Below are 14,683 nucleotides of genomic sequence, written 5' to 3'. Positions count from 1 at the left end.
ATCTACAGATCCCCCATCAGATGCATCAGTGTGGAGGCGGGGCCCGGTGTAGTGACTCTACTCTAATACACCGGGCCCCGCAACTGTTAAACATTCAATCTGATAGTATATGCTCTGTACGGGCGCCGCCTGCCCCAGCTCCCTCTGTCACGCGCCGCCTGCCCCAGCTCCCTCTGTCACGCGCCGCCTGCCCCAGCTCCCTCTGTCACGCGCCGCCTGCCCCAGCTCCCTCTGTCACGCGCCGCCTGCCCCAGCTCCCTCTGTCACGCGCCGCCTGCCCCAGCTCCCTCTGTCACGCGCCGCCTGCCCCAGCTCCCTCTGTCACGCGCCGCCTGCCCCAGCTCCCTCTGTCACGCGCCGCCTGCCCCAGCTCCCTCTGTCACGCGCCGCCTGCCCCAGCTCCCTCTGTCACGCGCCGCCTGCCTGCTTATCTCACTTTATGAATGAACAGGCAGGCGGCGCATGACAGAGGGAGCTGGGGCAGGCGGCGCATGACAGAGGGAGCTGGAGCAGACGGCGCATGAGGAAGGAGGTGCGGCAAGCGGCGCATGACCGATGGAGATGCCGGTCTGCGCTATACTTATGGTACTATACTAAGAGCCGCCCGTACAGAGCATATACTATCAGATTGAATGTTTAACAGTTACGGGGCCCGGTGTATTAGAGTAGAGTCACTGCCCCGGGCCCCACCTCCTCCCTCCACACTGTCACTGATACTTCGCTGGCCGCGCTGTGCAGCATAGCGGCCAGCGAAGTATTCGCTTTATAAGACGCACGGCCATTTCCCCCCCACTTTTGGGGGGAAAAAGTGCGTCTTATAAAGCGAAAAATACGGTAGTTATGTTCAGCTGACATTAGTACATCACTAATGTCAGCCAGGTTATTTTCCTGCTGACAGAAACCCTTTAATTCTTGTGGAATATCTAAAGGTTTAACAAAGTTTGTAAAATCAGTTTTGAATAACTTAAGGGGTGTAGTTTTCAAAAATGGGGTCACTTATGGGTGTTTTTTACTATGTAAGCCGGACAAAGTAATTTCATAACGGAACTGCGCCTTAAAAAATTGGGTTTTGGCCATTTTCTTCTAACTTCTAAGCCTTCTAATGTCCTAAGAAATAAAATAAAATTTTGAAAATGATGCAAACATAAAGTAGACATTCGGGAAATGTAAAGTAATAACTATTTTATGCATCACTATCCGTCTTAAAAGCTGAGAAATTCTAATTTTGAAAATGGTGAATTTTTCCAAATTTTCAGCAAAATTTTTTATTTTTTTTATGCATAAAGTTAAAAACGTATCAACTCAAATTCACCATTAATATGAAGTATGATGTGTCACTAGAAAACAATCTCAGAATTGCTTGGATAAGTAAAAGCGTTCCAAAGTTATTACCACGTAAACTGACACACGTCAGATTTGAAAAGTGGGGCTCCGGCATTTTGTCCAAACTGGCTGTCGCTTGAAGGGGTTAATCTGGTACTTCAAAGAATTTATAGCAGAACTACTTTATCATTTGGATTACTAAATTACACAAGGAAAGAATAAGAATTGATGCTAAACTACTACTAAACTTGGCACATTCTCTCGGGCAACCAGGATAAAGAGTAAAGAATTTATTTAGTTTTAGTACAGAAAACCCATTAATTAGAATCCACTTGGGATACGCTAATAAGTATGTTTCCTATCAATTATACGGAAATAAAGTGAGCCCTGCACTTAAGAATGATTTAAGCGCATAATGAAAAGCTTACCATCAGAGATTAAATCCACCCAGGAATTCCCCAGTATATTTAATATTCCCTTTTATTCAGTGTCCTTAGGGATTTTAGCTTTCTATAACTTATTAACACAATAAATCACAAAAACTCCATTAAAGGGGTTGTCTGGGTTCAGCTCCCTTCACTCGCCATGTAGGAGTGCAGCATCGGAGCATTTCTAGCGCCAATGCTGCACCTTGTCCTGCACTGCACAGCGCAGGACAAAAGGCTGTGTTTACTGCCGGTGACGTCCCTGACGTTTTGTCAGTATGCTATGCAGAGGCTTCCGTGGGGTCACCAGGCTAACTGCTAGGCTGAAGTCTCTGCCTAGCATACCCATGTGAAGCCCAGTACATTACCAGTAGTGAAGAAAAAGCCCTTACCCTGCGCTATGCAGTGCAGGGCAAGGTGCAGCATTGCTCCGATGCAAGTCTCCTACATGGCGAGTGAAGGGAAGCTTATGTCCGGGTTCAGCTCTAACCTGGACAACCCCTTTAAAATCACAACATACAGTAGATAAAGAAGGCAAATAAAACCCCAATTTTGCCACAATAAACTACCACTACGTTAAAATGGTATTATTGGAAAAGTTGAGACCGTAAAAGTGTCATCCAACCCAAGTGATTAAAATCTGCCATAAAGAATGGGTAAAAATGAAATAATGTCGGTCAGCCTCCTGATGGCAGAAGAAGTGCAGTTGGAGGCATCTAGCAGTGACTTATGGCGGATTTACACTGCACAATTGTCGAGCAGATTGTCTGGAATGAATGTGTCTACCAACGCTCGTTCCCAATAATCTGCCAGTGTAAATGCGCTGCCAATCACCCAATGAACAAGCAAAATCAGGTGAAAATCTTTCATGCAGCCCATTAAATGGGTTTTACAGGAGTAGAATAATGGGGACCTATCCACAGGATAGGTTATCAATGTCAGATCAGTGGGGGTCTGACTCCCAGAACACGGCCAGCTTCTTGAGGAGGCTGTGACACTCCAGTAAGCACTGCGGCCTCTTCTTAGGCCGTTGATCACATGGCCTATGTGTAGCTCAGGCTCATTCAAATGAATGGGACCCCCATCGATCTGATATTTATGGCCTATCCTGAGTTTATCATCAATATTATACTTCCGTAAAACCCTTTAAATCATTGTTTCTGGGCAGCAGACCTTGCTGTGTGAACAGTCATCCACATACAGTGGAGGTGATCGCTGCATGTAAATACAGCTCTTCCCTGCCCTGATGAGCAGGCATTTGTGAGGAAGGAAGAACTCCTTCCCGATAATTGCCTTATTTCTCAGTGCGTCTAAATGTGCCATTACTCCCCTTTCTTCTTTGAGAACACATACACACTCAGCCAAAGTGTTTGTGTGTATCCCAAAATTAATGCTGTACTATGCTATCTATGGCACAGAAAATGAACAAAGCTGGCAATGTGCCTGCTCTACTAGCAGTTTCATTCATTTCAGGGTACAGAGCCCTCATTCTAATGGTTGATTGGGGTCTCAGTGGTCTGACACTCACTGATATAATAGTTATTCCCTATCATGGGTATAGGGCAGGGGTACTCAACTGGCGAATCGCTGCCCGAATGTCGTCAGCTCCCTGCTATTCACAGTTGAACACAAGAAGGCGCGATGTAGTGATGTCATTGTGCATGCTGTGCCAAGAGCCACTCTATTTCGCTGGAGGAGCGCAGGGTAGGTGAGTAATTAAACTTGGGGCATAACTCTGTAAGGGGGATATAACTGTGAGGGGGTCCACTTGAAGGGGCATAACTATGATGGGGCATCACTGTGTGTGGGAGGCCATCTAGGGAGACTCTGTGAGGGAGGCATAACTCCAAGGGGGACCACTAAAGGAGGGCATCACTGTCTGTGGGGGCCAACTAACAGGTTGTAACTATGAGGGCGACATTACTGTGTGTGGGGTTAACCTAAAGGGGCATTACTGTATGGGGGGGGATCTAAGAGGGTATAACTATGAGAGGGGCCATCACTATGAGTGTGGAGGGAATTAAAAGGGCCATCACTCTGTATGGAGGCACCTGAGGGGGAAGCACTGTATGTGTGGAGGGAGCATCATAATGTGCGGTAGAGACTTAAGGGGGAATCCCTCTGCGAGAGGGCATTTAAGGAGACATTTTACTGTTAGGGTGGCACCTAGAGGGCATCACTTTGTTGGGGGAACTAAAGGGGAGCTCATTCTATGTGGGGGAACTTAAGGCATCGACCTACTGTGAGGGGGCATTTATGGCATCATATTGAATGGAACCACTAAGGGGCATCACACTGTCAGGGGCGCTAAAAGAGCATCATACTGTGTGGGGGCATCAAGGGATCAGCTTGCTGTGAGAGGGCCCGAAAAGGACATCCTAATGTCTAAGGGGGCATCATACTCTGTGGGGGCACTAAAGCGATATAATACTGTCTGAGGGGCACTATCATTATTGTTAGATAGCGCAAAGAGGATATTCTTGCTCTGTGTGGGTGGGGGCACTATTGCATGGTCGGCAGAAAGGGGATTAGGCGGGATTAGAGGTGTGGATTATTGCAAAACAAAAATGTTGAAGCGCTACACGTCACTGGTTTTGTCCCTCCTTACAATTTTTTTGTGGCTTGGACCTTCACCCTACAGCAGACCCAGGTATGTGTACCTTTACAAAAAGTACTTGAGTACCCCAGTAATATGCAATAACTTCTACTAACCAGAATACCCCTTTAATGCAGTTATTGCAGCAAGAGATGGTTCTACCGAGTAGTAGTCTGACGTGGTTAAATAGATGCACAAGCAGCATTTTTCTGCTCATAATTTTATGTAAAACAAAATCATCTGAGAAATAATTAGAAGTTGGCAAAAAGTACTGTTTTGCACTGGTGTATTATTCTACATTCAAGGATCATTCGTAATCAGGACAAACCTGTTGACCTGCAGCAGGACTGAATATATGTGCGAGGTACTGAATTTCCTCAGATAGTGTTAAATGTTCTAAAGTGCAGTTTTTCTTTGAAATTTCCTTTTTTTATTTTTTTTTATCTACAATCAGTTTTGAAGCCGTCAAAATTACATACCAGATGCATCATCGTCTGAATCAGAGCTGTTAAGCCCAAAAAGCAAAATCACCAAGTGAAAAAAGTTATTTCTGTAAATGGATCATTCCCTGTGGACCAACTCCAAGTCAGAATGAAGCTACAAAGGGAAATTATTAAGAATCCATTATTGAAATGAAACTTACGCATTGCTTGAGTGTTTGGTCATCAAGACACTAAAGGGGAATAATGGCAGGAAGACAACCTGTTGCCTCAGAAAACATCTCACACACTACAATAAACCGTGAATATTGTAAGAGGCTAAATCACAATGTGTCACTTTTATCTTAACGGGGTTGTCCAATTTATTTATTTTTTATTTGCACCCCAGCTAGCTGTATTTGTGGTCTTCCAGTCCCAGACTATCATATTCTGCATGGATAGGATCATGTGCACCCCTGCAGCTATCGACTTGCCTTACAGGTGTCCTGTTCCCAAGCAGCATGTGACCCTCTAAGGCCAGTCATTGGATACAGCGGTGCATTTGACCACATAAATGGGGATGTTGACAGACAGGGACCAGAAGACCAAGGAAGAGAGCCATGGAGCATGGGGAAGTCAAGTATGGACTGAGGCAATATGGACAATCACAGTACATTAGTAAGTGCCTTGTATTAACTTTCTCTACATGATAAATGTCACTTGCTGAAGTGAGACAACCCCTTTAAGCTAATCTTGTCTCCAAGCTGGCAAAGTCTCCAAATACCCCATACACAAAGGACAGCCCATTCATACAAGAGACTTTACATGCCGTGATGTGCAGCAGCATATCGTGCAGAATTGCTGCTACCGTTATCTATTTGGGTTGCATGAAAACTGGCTCTACATACACCATTCTTAGTGTAAAGTCCATTGGTGCAAAATGCTCAAAATGTATTGAGACAAGGGACTCTTAATAAATTTGGCACATCAGACAGCAGTCTATGCAGCAGAAAATCAAATCTACGCCAGCTAAGGTTTCTTTCACAGTTGTGTTAGAGTTCTCCGGCAGGCTGTTTTGGCAGCACGCAACGTTTTATTTCCCAGGCCAAACCCCAGCACATTTATAATAATAATAATCATCTTATTTATGTAGCACCAACATATTCCGCAGCACTTTACAATTAGGGGGGGGGGGGTTTAAGTACAAACAGTCATAAATAACAGCAAACAGGTCAACAATTAAAACTAAAGGAATGAGGGCCCTGCTCGCAAGAGCTTACAATCTATGAGGAGATCGGGGTGAGACAAAAGGTAAAAGTGCTTGTTTTGTACAATGGTCCGGCCCTCTTAACACAATCAGGTAGTAGATATAAGGCTGCATGAGCCAGTCACCAGCTGATATCGGTAGTGCAGATCAGGTTCAAAAGAATGACGATGGAGGGGGTGGTGAATGGAGGAGAGTTAGGTCAGAGGGTGTTTTTAGGGAGCGCCTAAAACGGTAGATGTTATATAAATTAACCTAATTGCTTGGGGCAGAGAATTCCAGAGAACTAGTGCAGCTCAGGAGAAGTTTTGGATATGGGAGTGAGAGGTTCGGATTATGGTGAATGTCAATCATAAGTCATTAGCTGAACAGAGAGCACGGGTAGGGCGGTAGACAGAAATGAGGGAAGAGATATAGGGGGTGTAGCACTGTGTAGTGCTTTGTGGGTGAGCGCGAGACCTTGAATCCTGTACTGTATGAGCAATGACTCGCACAGGGCGGAGGCATCAGAGTAGCGGGTAGACTGATAGATGAGCCTGGCTGCTGCATTCAGAATAGACTGGAGAGTCTAGTAAGGGGATGGCCATTTGGTAATAGTTACAGTAGTCAAGACGGGAATGGATCAGGGCAACAATGAGAGTTTCTGTTTCCATAGTAAGAAAGGGACAGATTCTAGAGAGGAGTTGAATAAGGACAATTGAATATAGGGGGAAAAGGAAAGCCAAGTGTCGGACATAACGCCGAGACAACGGGCCTGCTGCCTAGGTGTGATGGTAGTGCCACACAGGGAGATGGAGATACCAGGTTTAGGTAGGTTAGTAGATGGAGAAAACACCAGTAGTTCAGTTCTTGAAAAGATTCAGTTTCAGATAGAGAAAGGACATGATGTTATAGACAGTGGAAAGAAAGTCACTCATGTTTGGTAGTACAGCCAGGGTGATATCACGGGAAGAAATATATAGTTGGGCGTCATCAGCATAGAGATGGTACTGAAAACCACACACCAATAGGGACTCTGTAGTAGCCAGATCCCGAGATCAATGAGGCTAATGGGCAATGCGGTAACATTGGGCTATGCCAGATCCAGAGAGCGCCGGCAGGCTGTCTGCCGAACAACGCTAGTCTGAAACTAGACTAAGAGCTGGCGTAGATTTGAGTTCTAATTCACGTCAGGTTCTGGGTGTAAATTACACTAAGGCCTCATACACACGACCATCTGTATTTTGTGGTCCGCAAAACAGAGATCCACAAAAAAACACAGATGACGTCTGTATGCATTCCGTATTTTGCGGAACAGAACTGCTGGCCCCTAATAGAACAGTCTTATCCAATAATAGGACATGTTCTATTTTTTTTGCAGAATGGACATATGTACACGGAAAAGCACACGGAGTAACTTCCGTTTTTTTTTTTTTGCGGACCCATTGAAAAAAAAATGCAAAAAAACCCTGAATAGACATGGAAAGAAAATACGTTTGTGTGCATGAGCCCTATGGAAGGACACACTCCTCCTGCTAAGCCCTGTCCACTTTTCCTCACTATGTTTCAAAAGTTGCGTGCAACATAGTAACATAATATGCTACGCAGATATGCCCTCATGTCTCCTGCACCCACTTTTTATCATTACAGCTAATACCGCAGAGTACAGTCAGTACTCAAGGATCAGCTTTCAAATTTACAAGTTCATTTGGTTTTCCATGATGTGATTTATATAGCCTGGCATTTTTTTGAGGGTTAATACAGAAATAGTTGCTATGGAAACCTAACCATTGATACAAACCTAATCCAAAGTACACTGCATTGCATCTCGAAAAGAAAACACCTTATTGCCAAGAAGAATGTCTTTAAACAACACGGTAACAAGGTTGGCATGTATGCCTTCCAATGCAAGAGCCCCAGGTTCAATACCATCCAGGTTACCATCTTCACTGAACACCTCATTTCAGGAGGATTTCTGTGGCCCACACATTATATTCCCACGGTCCACAAACAAGCTGGCATGGCAAGTAATTGTAATGGGGTCCATTCACACGTCCGCAAATGGGTCCGCATCCGTTCCGCAATATCGGGAACGGGTGCGGACCCATTCATTCTCAATGGAGCAGAACGGGATGCGGAGAGCACACTATGCAATTGCAGACAAGAATAGGCTGTTCTACGGGGGGGTGCCGGCCGGGTGTATTGCGGATCCGCAATACATCACGGACGTGTGAATGGACCCTTACTATAGTGTATTATAGAAGGAAGTTTGCCGGCTGACGGCTTCACTCACTGCGCCTGCACTGAATACTAAACGGGACGGCGCAGGCACGAGATTTCCACAGCAGACAGGGCCGGCATGAGGATACCAACACTGCCTAGCCCTGTCAATCAAGTGTAGCAGGGCGTGGCCAGAGATGGGAGAATGGAGCCTCTAGGAGCAGGATCAACGGCCCTCCAGCTGTTGTAAAACTACAACTCCCACAATGCCCTGTTGTAGGCTGATGCCTGGAGGCTGTTTGGGCATGCTGGGAGTTGTAGTTTTGCAACAGCTGGAGGGCCGTAGTTTGAGGATGCCCGAGTTAGACAGTGTGCAGTGAAAGAGTGAAGAGGACCCAGTGCTCACATGAGCACCGCAGCCTCTTCAGATGGCTGATCGGTGGGGGTGCTGGCTGTCAGACCACCAACAATCTGATATTGATGACCTATTCTGAGGATGGGCAATCAACCCCTTTGACTATCAATGCTCTTATATTATTTTATCGGAGTAATTATTCAGCTGCATGATAATCGGACTATGTTGCCCAGAAATGTGCAAGGCTGCCAAGTGAAAGTCCCACGTTCCACAGCATTCCTCTAGATTGCAACTAAAGCTAGATAGAGACAGTTCTGATAAACTTTACAGAAGAGAACTGCCATAAAATCCTGCAGTTCTCTCACTGGCCACTAAGACTAATAATAGGCGCTACACCTTGGTCTGTGCAGAGCGTCCAACTCAGACATTAACAAAGCCTTAGATGCCTTCTGGCCAATTCTTCCTTAGCTGGCATCTATTTCCAGCTGGTTCTACCATACACATGCCCATAAGGGTTGGACACTTTTTTTCCGATGGTGTGGTAAACTAGAATAGGTAGCTACCAGACAACTCTAACATGGTGTGGAACAACAAGAACTGATGGGATTGGAAATAATGTGCGAGCAGACACGTTTCACAGTCATCATAGATATGAGACTGACGTTTATGAAATTCATCAACTTTATCATATTTTGCAGCTCATTCATCTGTAAGGCTGAGCAGAAGAATCACTTGAACAATAGGTTCCTAAACTATAAAAAGGAAATCGCTATACAAATTAATATTCTAGCAGCTGGTTTACAAATTGCACGCATACACAGGACTCCAACAAAATGACATTAATGCATCCGATATGGTCATCATGTCTTTCAGGCCATTTCATGGTAATAAAAAAAAATTTACTTAAGGAAGATGTAATAAAGTCATCTTTCAACTAAGCCGCAATGTTCTGCTCATCTCAGGCTGCCAACATCAATGCAGCGCTAGTACAAATAAAGAAAGAAGATGCTTACCAGTTGTCCTGCTCTCCAGCTTTTCTTCAGATAGACCTAGGGGAACACACAGTATATTAAACCACGGGGAGCAGAAAAAAGGTACAGTCACAAATATCCAAAGGGGACAAAAAAGGCATTACCATAATAATAGTCTTTAAAGGGGTTGTCTCACTTCAGCAAATGGCATGTATTATGTACAGACACTTACTACAAGACACTTTCTAATGTAGTGTTAGGGTCTATTTTGCTTCCTTTCCTGGCTTCATTAATTTTTCCATCAGATTATACACTGCCAGTTTCTATGATTACGACCACCCTGCAATCCAGCACCGGTGGTCGTGCTTGCACACTGTAGGAAAAAGCATCGGTCTACGCTCACTCCCGTGGTTCTGGGTACCAGAGAGGCCGGCGCTTTTTTCTACAGTGTGCAAGCACGACCACAACTGCTGGATTGCAGGGTGGTCATAAGCATGGAAATCAGCTAATGAGATGGAAAAATTAATCCAGCCAGCAAAGGAGGCAATATGGATATTTACAATACATTAGTAAGAGCCTTGTATTAACTTGCTCTACGTGATAAATGACACTTGCTGAAGTGAGACAACCCCTTTAAATTATATAGCGCCAACGTATTCACACAAATGCACAGCACTAGGCTTGGAGGAAAAAAAGAGCACCTCACACCAACACCAAAACCTCATCCCAACTGAGACATGGTGGAGGGAGCATCATAGTTTGGGGCTGGGCTGTTTTGTTGCCTCAGAGCCAGGATGCCTTGAGATCAATGAGAGAACATATAAAACATTTAAAAACAGGAAAAAGTAAGGGAAGCAGTCTATGACCTAATGCTGAAGAGATGTTGGATGATGCAACAATACAATGACACAAAGCACACAAGTAAATCAACTACTCTGATCTTTTTTGCAATAGCCAGATCAGACTTCTGAGATTCCCATCAAGACACCATGGCAAAACCTGAAGAAGGCTGTGCATGCAAGGCAGAAATATTGATGTACCGAAACACATTTACAGAGAGGAATTGTCCAATATTCTCTCAACGTCGTTCTTATTAAAAGGGTTGTTCGGGCTTTTACTATTGGTGACCTATCCTTAGGATATGTCATCAATATCAGATCTGTGGGGGTGACGGACCCCTGTCGATTGGCTACATGAGGAGACGGCATGTACGGACTGCATGTGCCCTCTCCCTTCTCTCTTCCTACTCAGGAATAGAGATGGCACGTGCTGTCAGAGATATAAAGCAAATGCTTTATATAAAAAAGAAAAGGATCAAAAGAAAAATTTAAGGGGAATTGATCCTAAAAGGAGGACATATAAAAACACCTCAAAAAGAGTTAGTCATTAATTTATTTATATTGTTCAATCAGTAAAACATGGTGCAAGCGTCTATGTAAAAATATAAATTATTTATTATACAATAACTCAAAACAAAAATCAATATAAAACTCAATAATATGCAATAACATGCAGTGATATGCAGTGCCCTAAATTCGCCATTAGATGGCTCCAACACGAATACCAACGTTCCATATTACCTCTCAAAACATAAAATGTAATACAAACATCCCGACCACAATTATGAGATATACTATCAGTAGATTATACACAGTAAACTCAATAATTATATGGGTAGATACGAACCCTTGCTCTGCTCAAACTATAACCAATCTCTGATATCGGGTAGTATTGCGACAACTTATAAAATTATCAGGCCTGATATTGACAATGGAACGTGAATATTCCAATCAGAGAGTTTCTCCGATATCAATATTAGATCCTTTATTCAGTAATATGCATTTTAACTGAATAGTGATAATATTGATGTAGCACATTTAACATTATAAATCCGCACTAAAGCGGGGAGTTACTAAATATCAAGCCAATTAATTCAAACAATACTACGCATAATAAAGTTATACGTTACCCGAGAATGCAAATGATATGCAGAGTCTATGGGAAGTCAGCTCTAAAGTCTGTTCTGATATTGGGATTTTTCTCCTGGGGTGTCCCTCCTCTCTTCCTTTCCTCTTGTGTGTGGTTTATTATCCAAAAACTTATCAGTTAGACACACCTTCCCAAATTGGAGTTTTCCAATCATTGTCGATTAGGCGTGTACATATGATAATGACTGTGATGTCACTGTATCACCCAGAATGCATTTCGGCTGTTGGTGTAAGGTTACTTACTCATCCCTAGATGGCACTATCGCATAATCTACTAGCATCATTATTAGTAAGGGTTAAATGACCAAGTCTGACTTCATCTTACATTCCATACACAACATATGGAATCCTAAATCAGAGCTAAAGGGATTAACTTTGACACATATACCAATTAAAGCATAGACATTAGGGTACCAGTTTAGACATCTCCCAAACTATCAGATTTATGGTACCGATAAGAATATAATAGACCTTGTACTGTCACAAAGGTGTGTGTCTCCTCTGTCACTTCAAAGGGTGATTGATTGTTAGTATAACAATAACACAGCCTTCCCCAAACGGAGACTGATTAACAAAGTCTATGCTTAACATTCTTCTCATTATGTTTTAGGAATTTATGCATTCCTAGTGAGAAATATATGTGTAAATGTATATATCAAACAAACAACCATATTTTTGCTCTGTACCTGATCCACAATTTTTGCAGATCAGACATGGACCCATTAATTTCTATGTGGCTGCAAAAAAAACGTGGACAGCACACTGATGTCATCTATGTGGCCAAGCTGCAAATTATAAATGATAAATAATTGTCTGTTTTGCGGACAACTATAGCATTTTTTCAATGGGACCTGCAAAAAGTGTGGGTTGCACATGGATCGCATGCATATTTTGTCGATCTGCGATTTGTGGACGGCAAAACAGATATGGTCATGTGAATGCATCCTAGCTGTAACTTAACACCCTCTTACACATTAGTGTATTCTTGTCCAAACCCACAGAGAATGGTAGGTTCAGCCAACAGTTTATTGTGTAAGTAGAGACCCTGACTTTCCACTGACAAGAAAATGTTAAAGGTTCTCTTTTTTTTTGGTTGAGAGATCAGCTTCCCCCAGAAGTGTCTTGCAGCAGCTTTCTCCCCTTTCCCCATTAAATACACATATACTTTCAGCGGAGCCAAACTAAGGCCACTTTCACACTAGCGTTTCTATTTTTTGGTATTGAGATCCGTCATAGGGTCTCGATACCGGAGAAAAACACTTCCGCTGTCAATGGGGACAAAACAGAACCGAGCAGAACGGAATGCTCAAAAAAGCATCGCGTTCGGTTTGGTTGAGTTCCCATACTAGAAAGCAAACCGGTTTTCTTTCAGTCATGGGATGCAGAGCAAAACCGACCCACTATGCAAGTTATTGGGGACAGATTAGTTTAACTTTGACACTATCTGACACAAAAGAAAATGGATCCGTCCCCTATTGAATTTCAATGGAGTTCATGACTGATCCGTCTTGGGTATGTAATAGATAATACAACTGAATCCGTTCATAACGAATGCAGACGGTTGTATTATCAGTAACAGAAGCGTTTTTGCTGAACCCTGCCGGATCCAGGAAAAACGCTAGTGTGAAAGTAGCCCAATATGTGTATGGGGGAGTTGTGAGAGAGTTGTGAGAGACAGCTGTTGGCCCAACAGCTAATGAATGTGTATGGCCACCTTCAGAGAACGATCAGAGCACATTTTGTTAGTAATCAATGCAGAAATTCAGGTAACTCCAAATGGTTCACTGCAGGAGAGGCATTGCCATTTAGAGGCTTTAGTAACTTTTGATACACTGAACGCGCAGACATTGCTTCTACAATCTGATAAACCAGATCTTGCACTAAAAGGAACACTCACACGACTGTATACATTCTGCGGTCTGCAAATATCGGATCGACAAAATACAGATGTGGTCTGTGTGCCTCCACCCACTGAAAACAGGTCTACTCTTGTCCACAAAATAGATAGAAATACGATGTTAGATCTCGTGCGGCACAGCATGGATGACACCTCTGTGCTGTCTTGCCTAAATAAATGGGAAAGCGTACGATCCGCAAGAAATTTGTATCAGACATGGGCCGAAAATCCAGTCATGTGAATGCTTCCAAAAGGCTTGTTCACACGAACGCGTGAAGCCCTTGCCCGTGCTGTGGACCGCAAATTGCGGTCCGCAATGCACCGGCACCGTCCTTGGGGCGGGCGCATGGGGATCGCAGACCCATTCACTTTAATGGGTCCGCGATCCTTCTTTTCTGCAAAAAGACAAAGTTCTACCTTTTTGCGGTGCGGAAGCACGGAACCAAACCCCAGAAAGCACTCTGTAGTGCTTCCGTAGTGTTCCGTTCTTCCGTTCCACATCTCCGGATTTGCGGACCCATTGAAATGAATAGCTATTCCACATCACGGATGCGGACCCAAAGAACGGTGCCCATGTATTGCGGATCCGCAAATGCGGTCCACAATTCTGCAACGGGCATCACACGTTCGTGTGAACGAGCCGTAAGTATCAGCAGAGACCTAAAAAGTCTTAATTTTTTATTTTTTTTTGCACATGCATGATGAGGAAATTTGCTTTGATTTTTGTCCCACTAAAAACAACCAAAAATGACTCAGCATGAGAAATGGAAATAAGCACTCAGACAATCAAAGCTCCGCTCCCATTCTTCCTGCCTTTCAAATCCATGAATGAACTGTTTAACATTTCCTTTTCAAGATGTAATCAGCAGAGGAGGAAGAAAAAAAAACTGTAATTTTCCAAAAATAGTAGTAATTTAAAACATTCAAGTAAAAAGCACTTTAATTGGCAAATTTTGCATCTGTAGGCTAGCAATTGCATTAGAAAGCTTTATTGGAACAAGTGAACTCTAAGATAATGTTAGCGGTACGGTCCCATTTAGTGGCTGCAAACCAAATGGGCACTTCAATATTGGTGACCTATCCTCAGGATTGGCCATCAATATCTGATTGGTAGGGATGCAACTTCTGTCACCCCGGCTGATCAGCTGACTGAAGAGGCAGCAGCAATCCGGAGCGAGCCGCGGCCTCTTTTTAGGCCTGTGATGTCCCATACATAGGTCACATGGCCTAAGCGCGGCTCAGGTCT

At 43.6% G+C, this 14,683-nt stretch overlaps 1 protein-coding gene across 1 annotated transcript in view; it reads right to left on the bottom strand.

Moving 5' to 3' along the window:
* Positions 1-14,683, bottom strand: part of GTF2F2 (general transcription factor IIF subunit 2) — a 233,466-nt gene that overhangs the window by 165,870 nt on the left and 52,913 nt on the right. The window contains exon 5 of the mRNA XM_040425433.1: positions 9,595-9,630. Within this exon, the coding sequence (XP_040281367.1) occupies positions 9,595-9,630 (36 nt within the window). The remainder of the gene's footprint in view (positions 1-9,594; positions 9,631-14,683) is intronic.

The sequence above is a fragment of the Bufo bufo genome, chromosome 3 (assembly GCF_905171765.1).
Source record: "Bufo bufo chromosome 3, aBufBuf1.1, whole genome shotgun sequence".
Classification (NCBI taxonomy): Eukaryota; Metazoa; Chordata; class Amphibia; order Anura; family Bufonidae; genus Bufo; species Bufo bufo.
The sequence above is the reverse complement of the archived record's forward strand: the minus strand, read 5'-3'. Positions and strand labels throughout refer to the sequence as shown.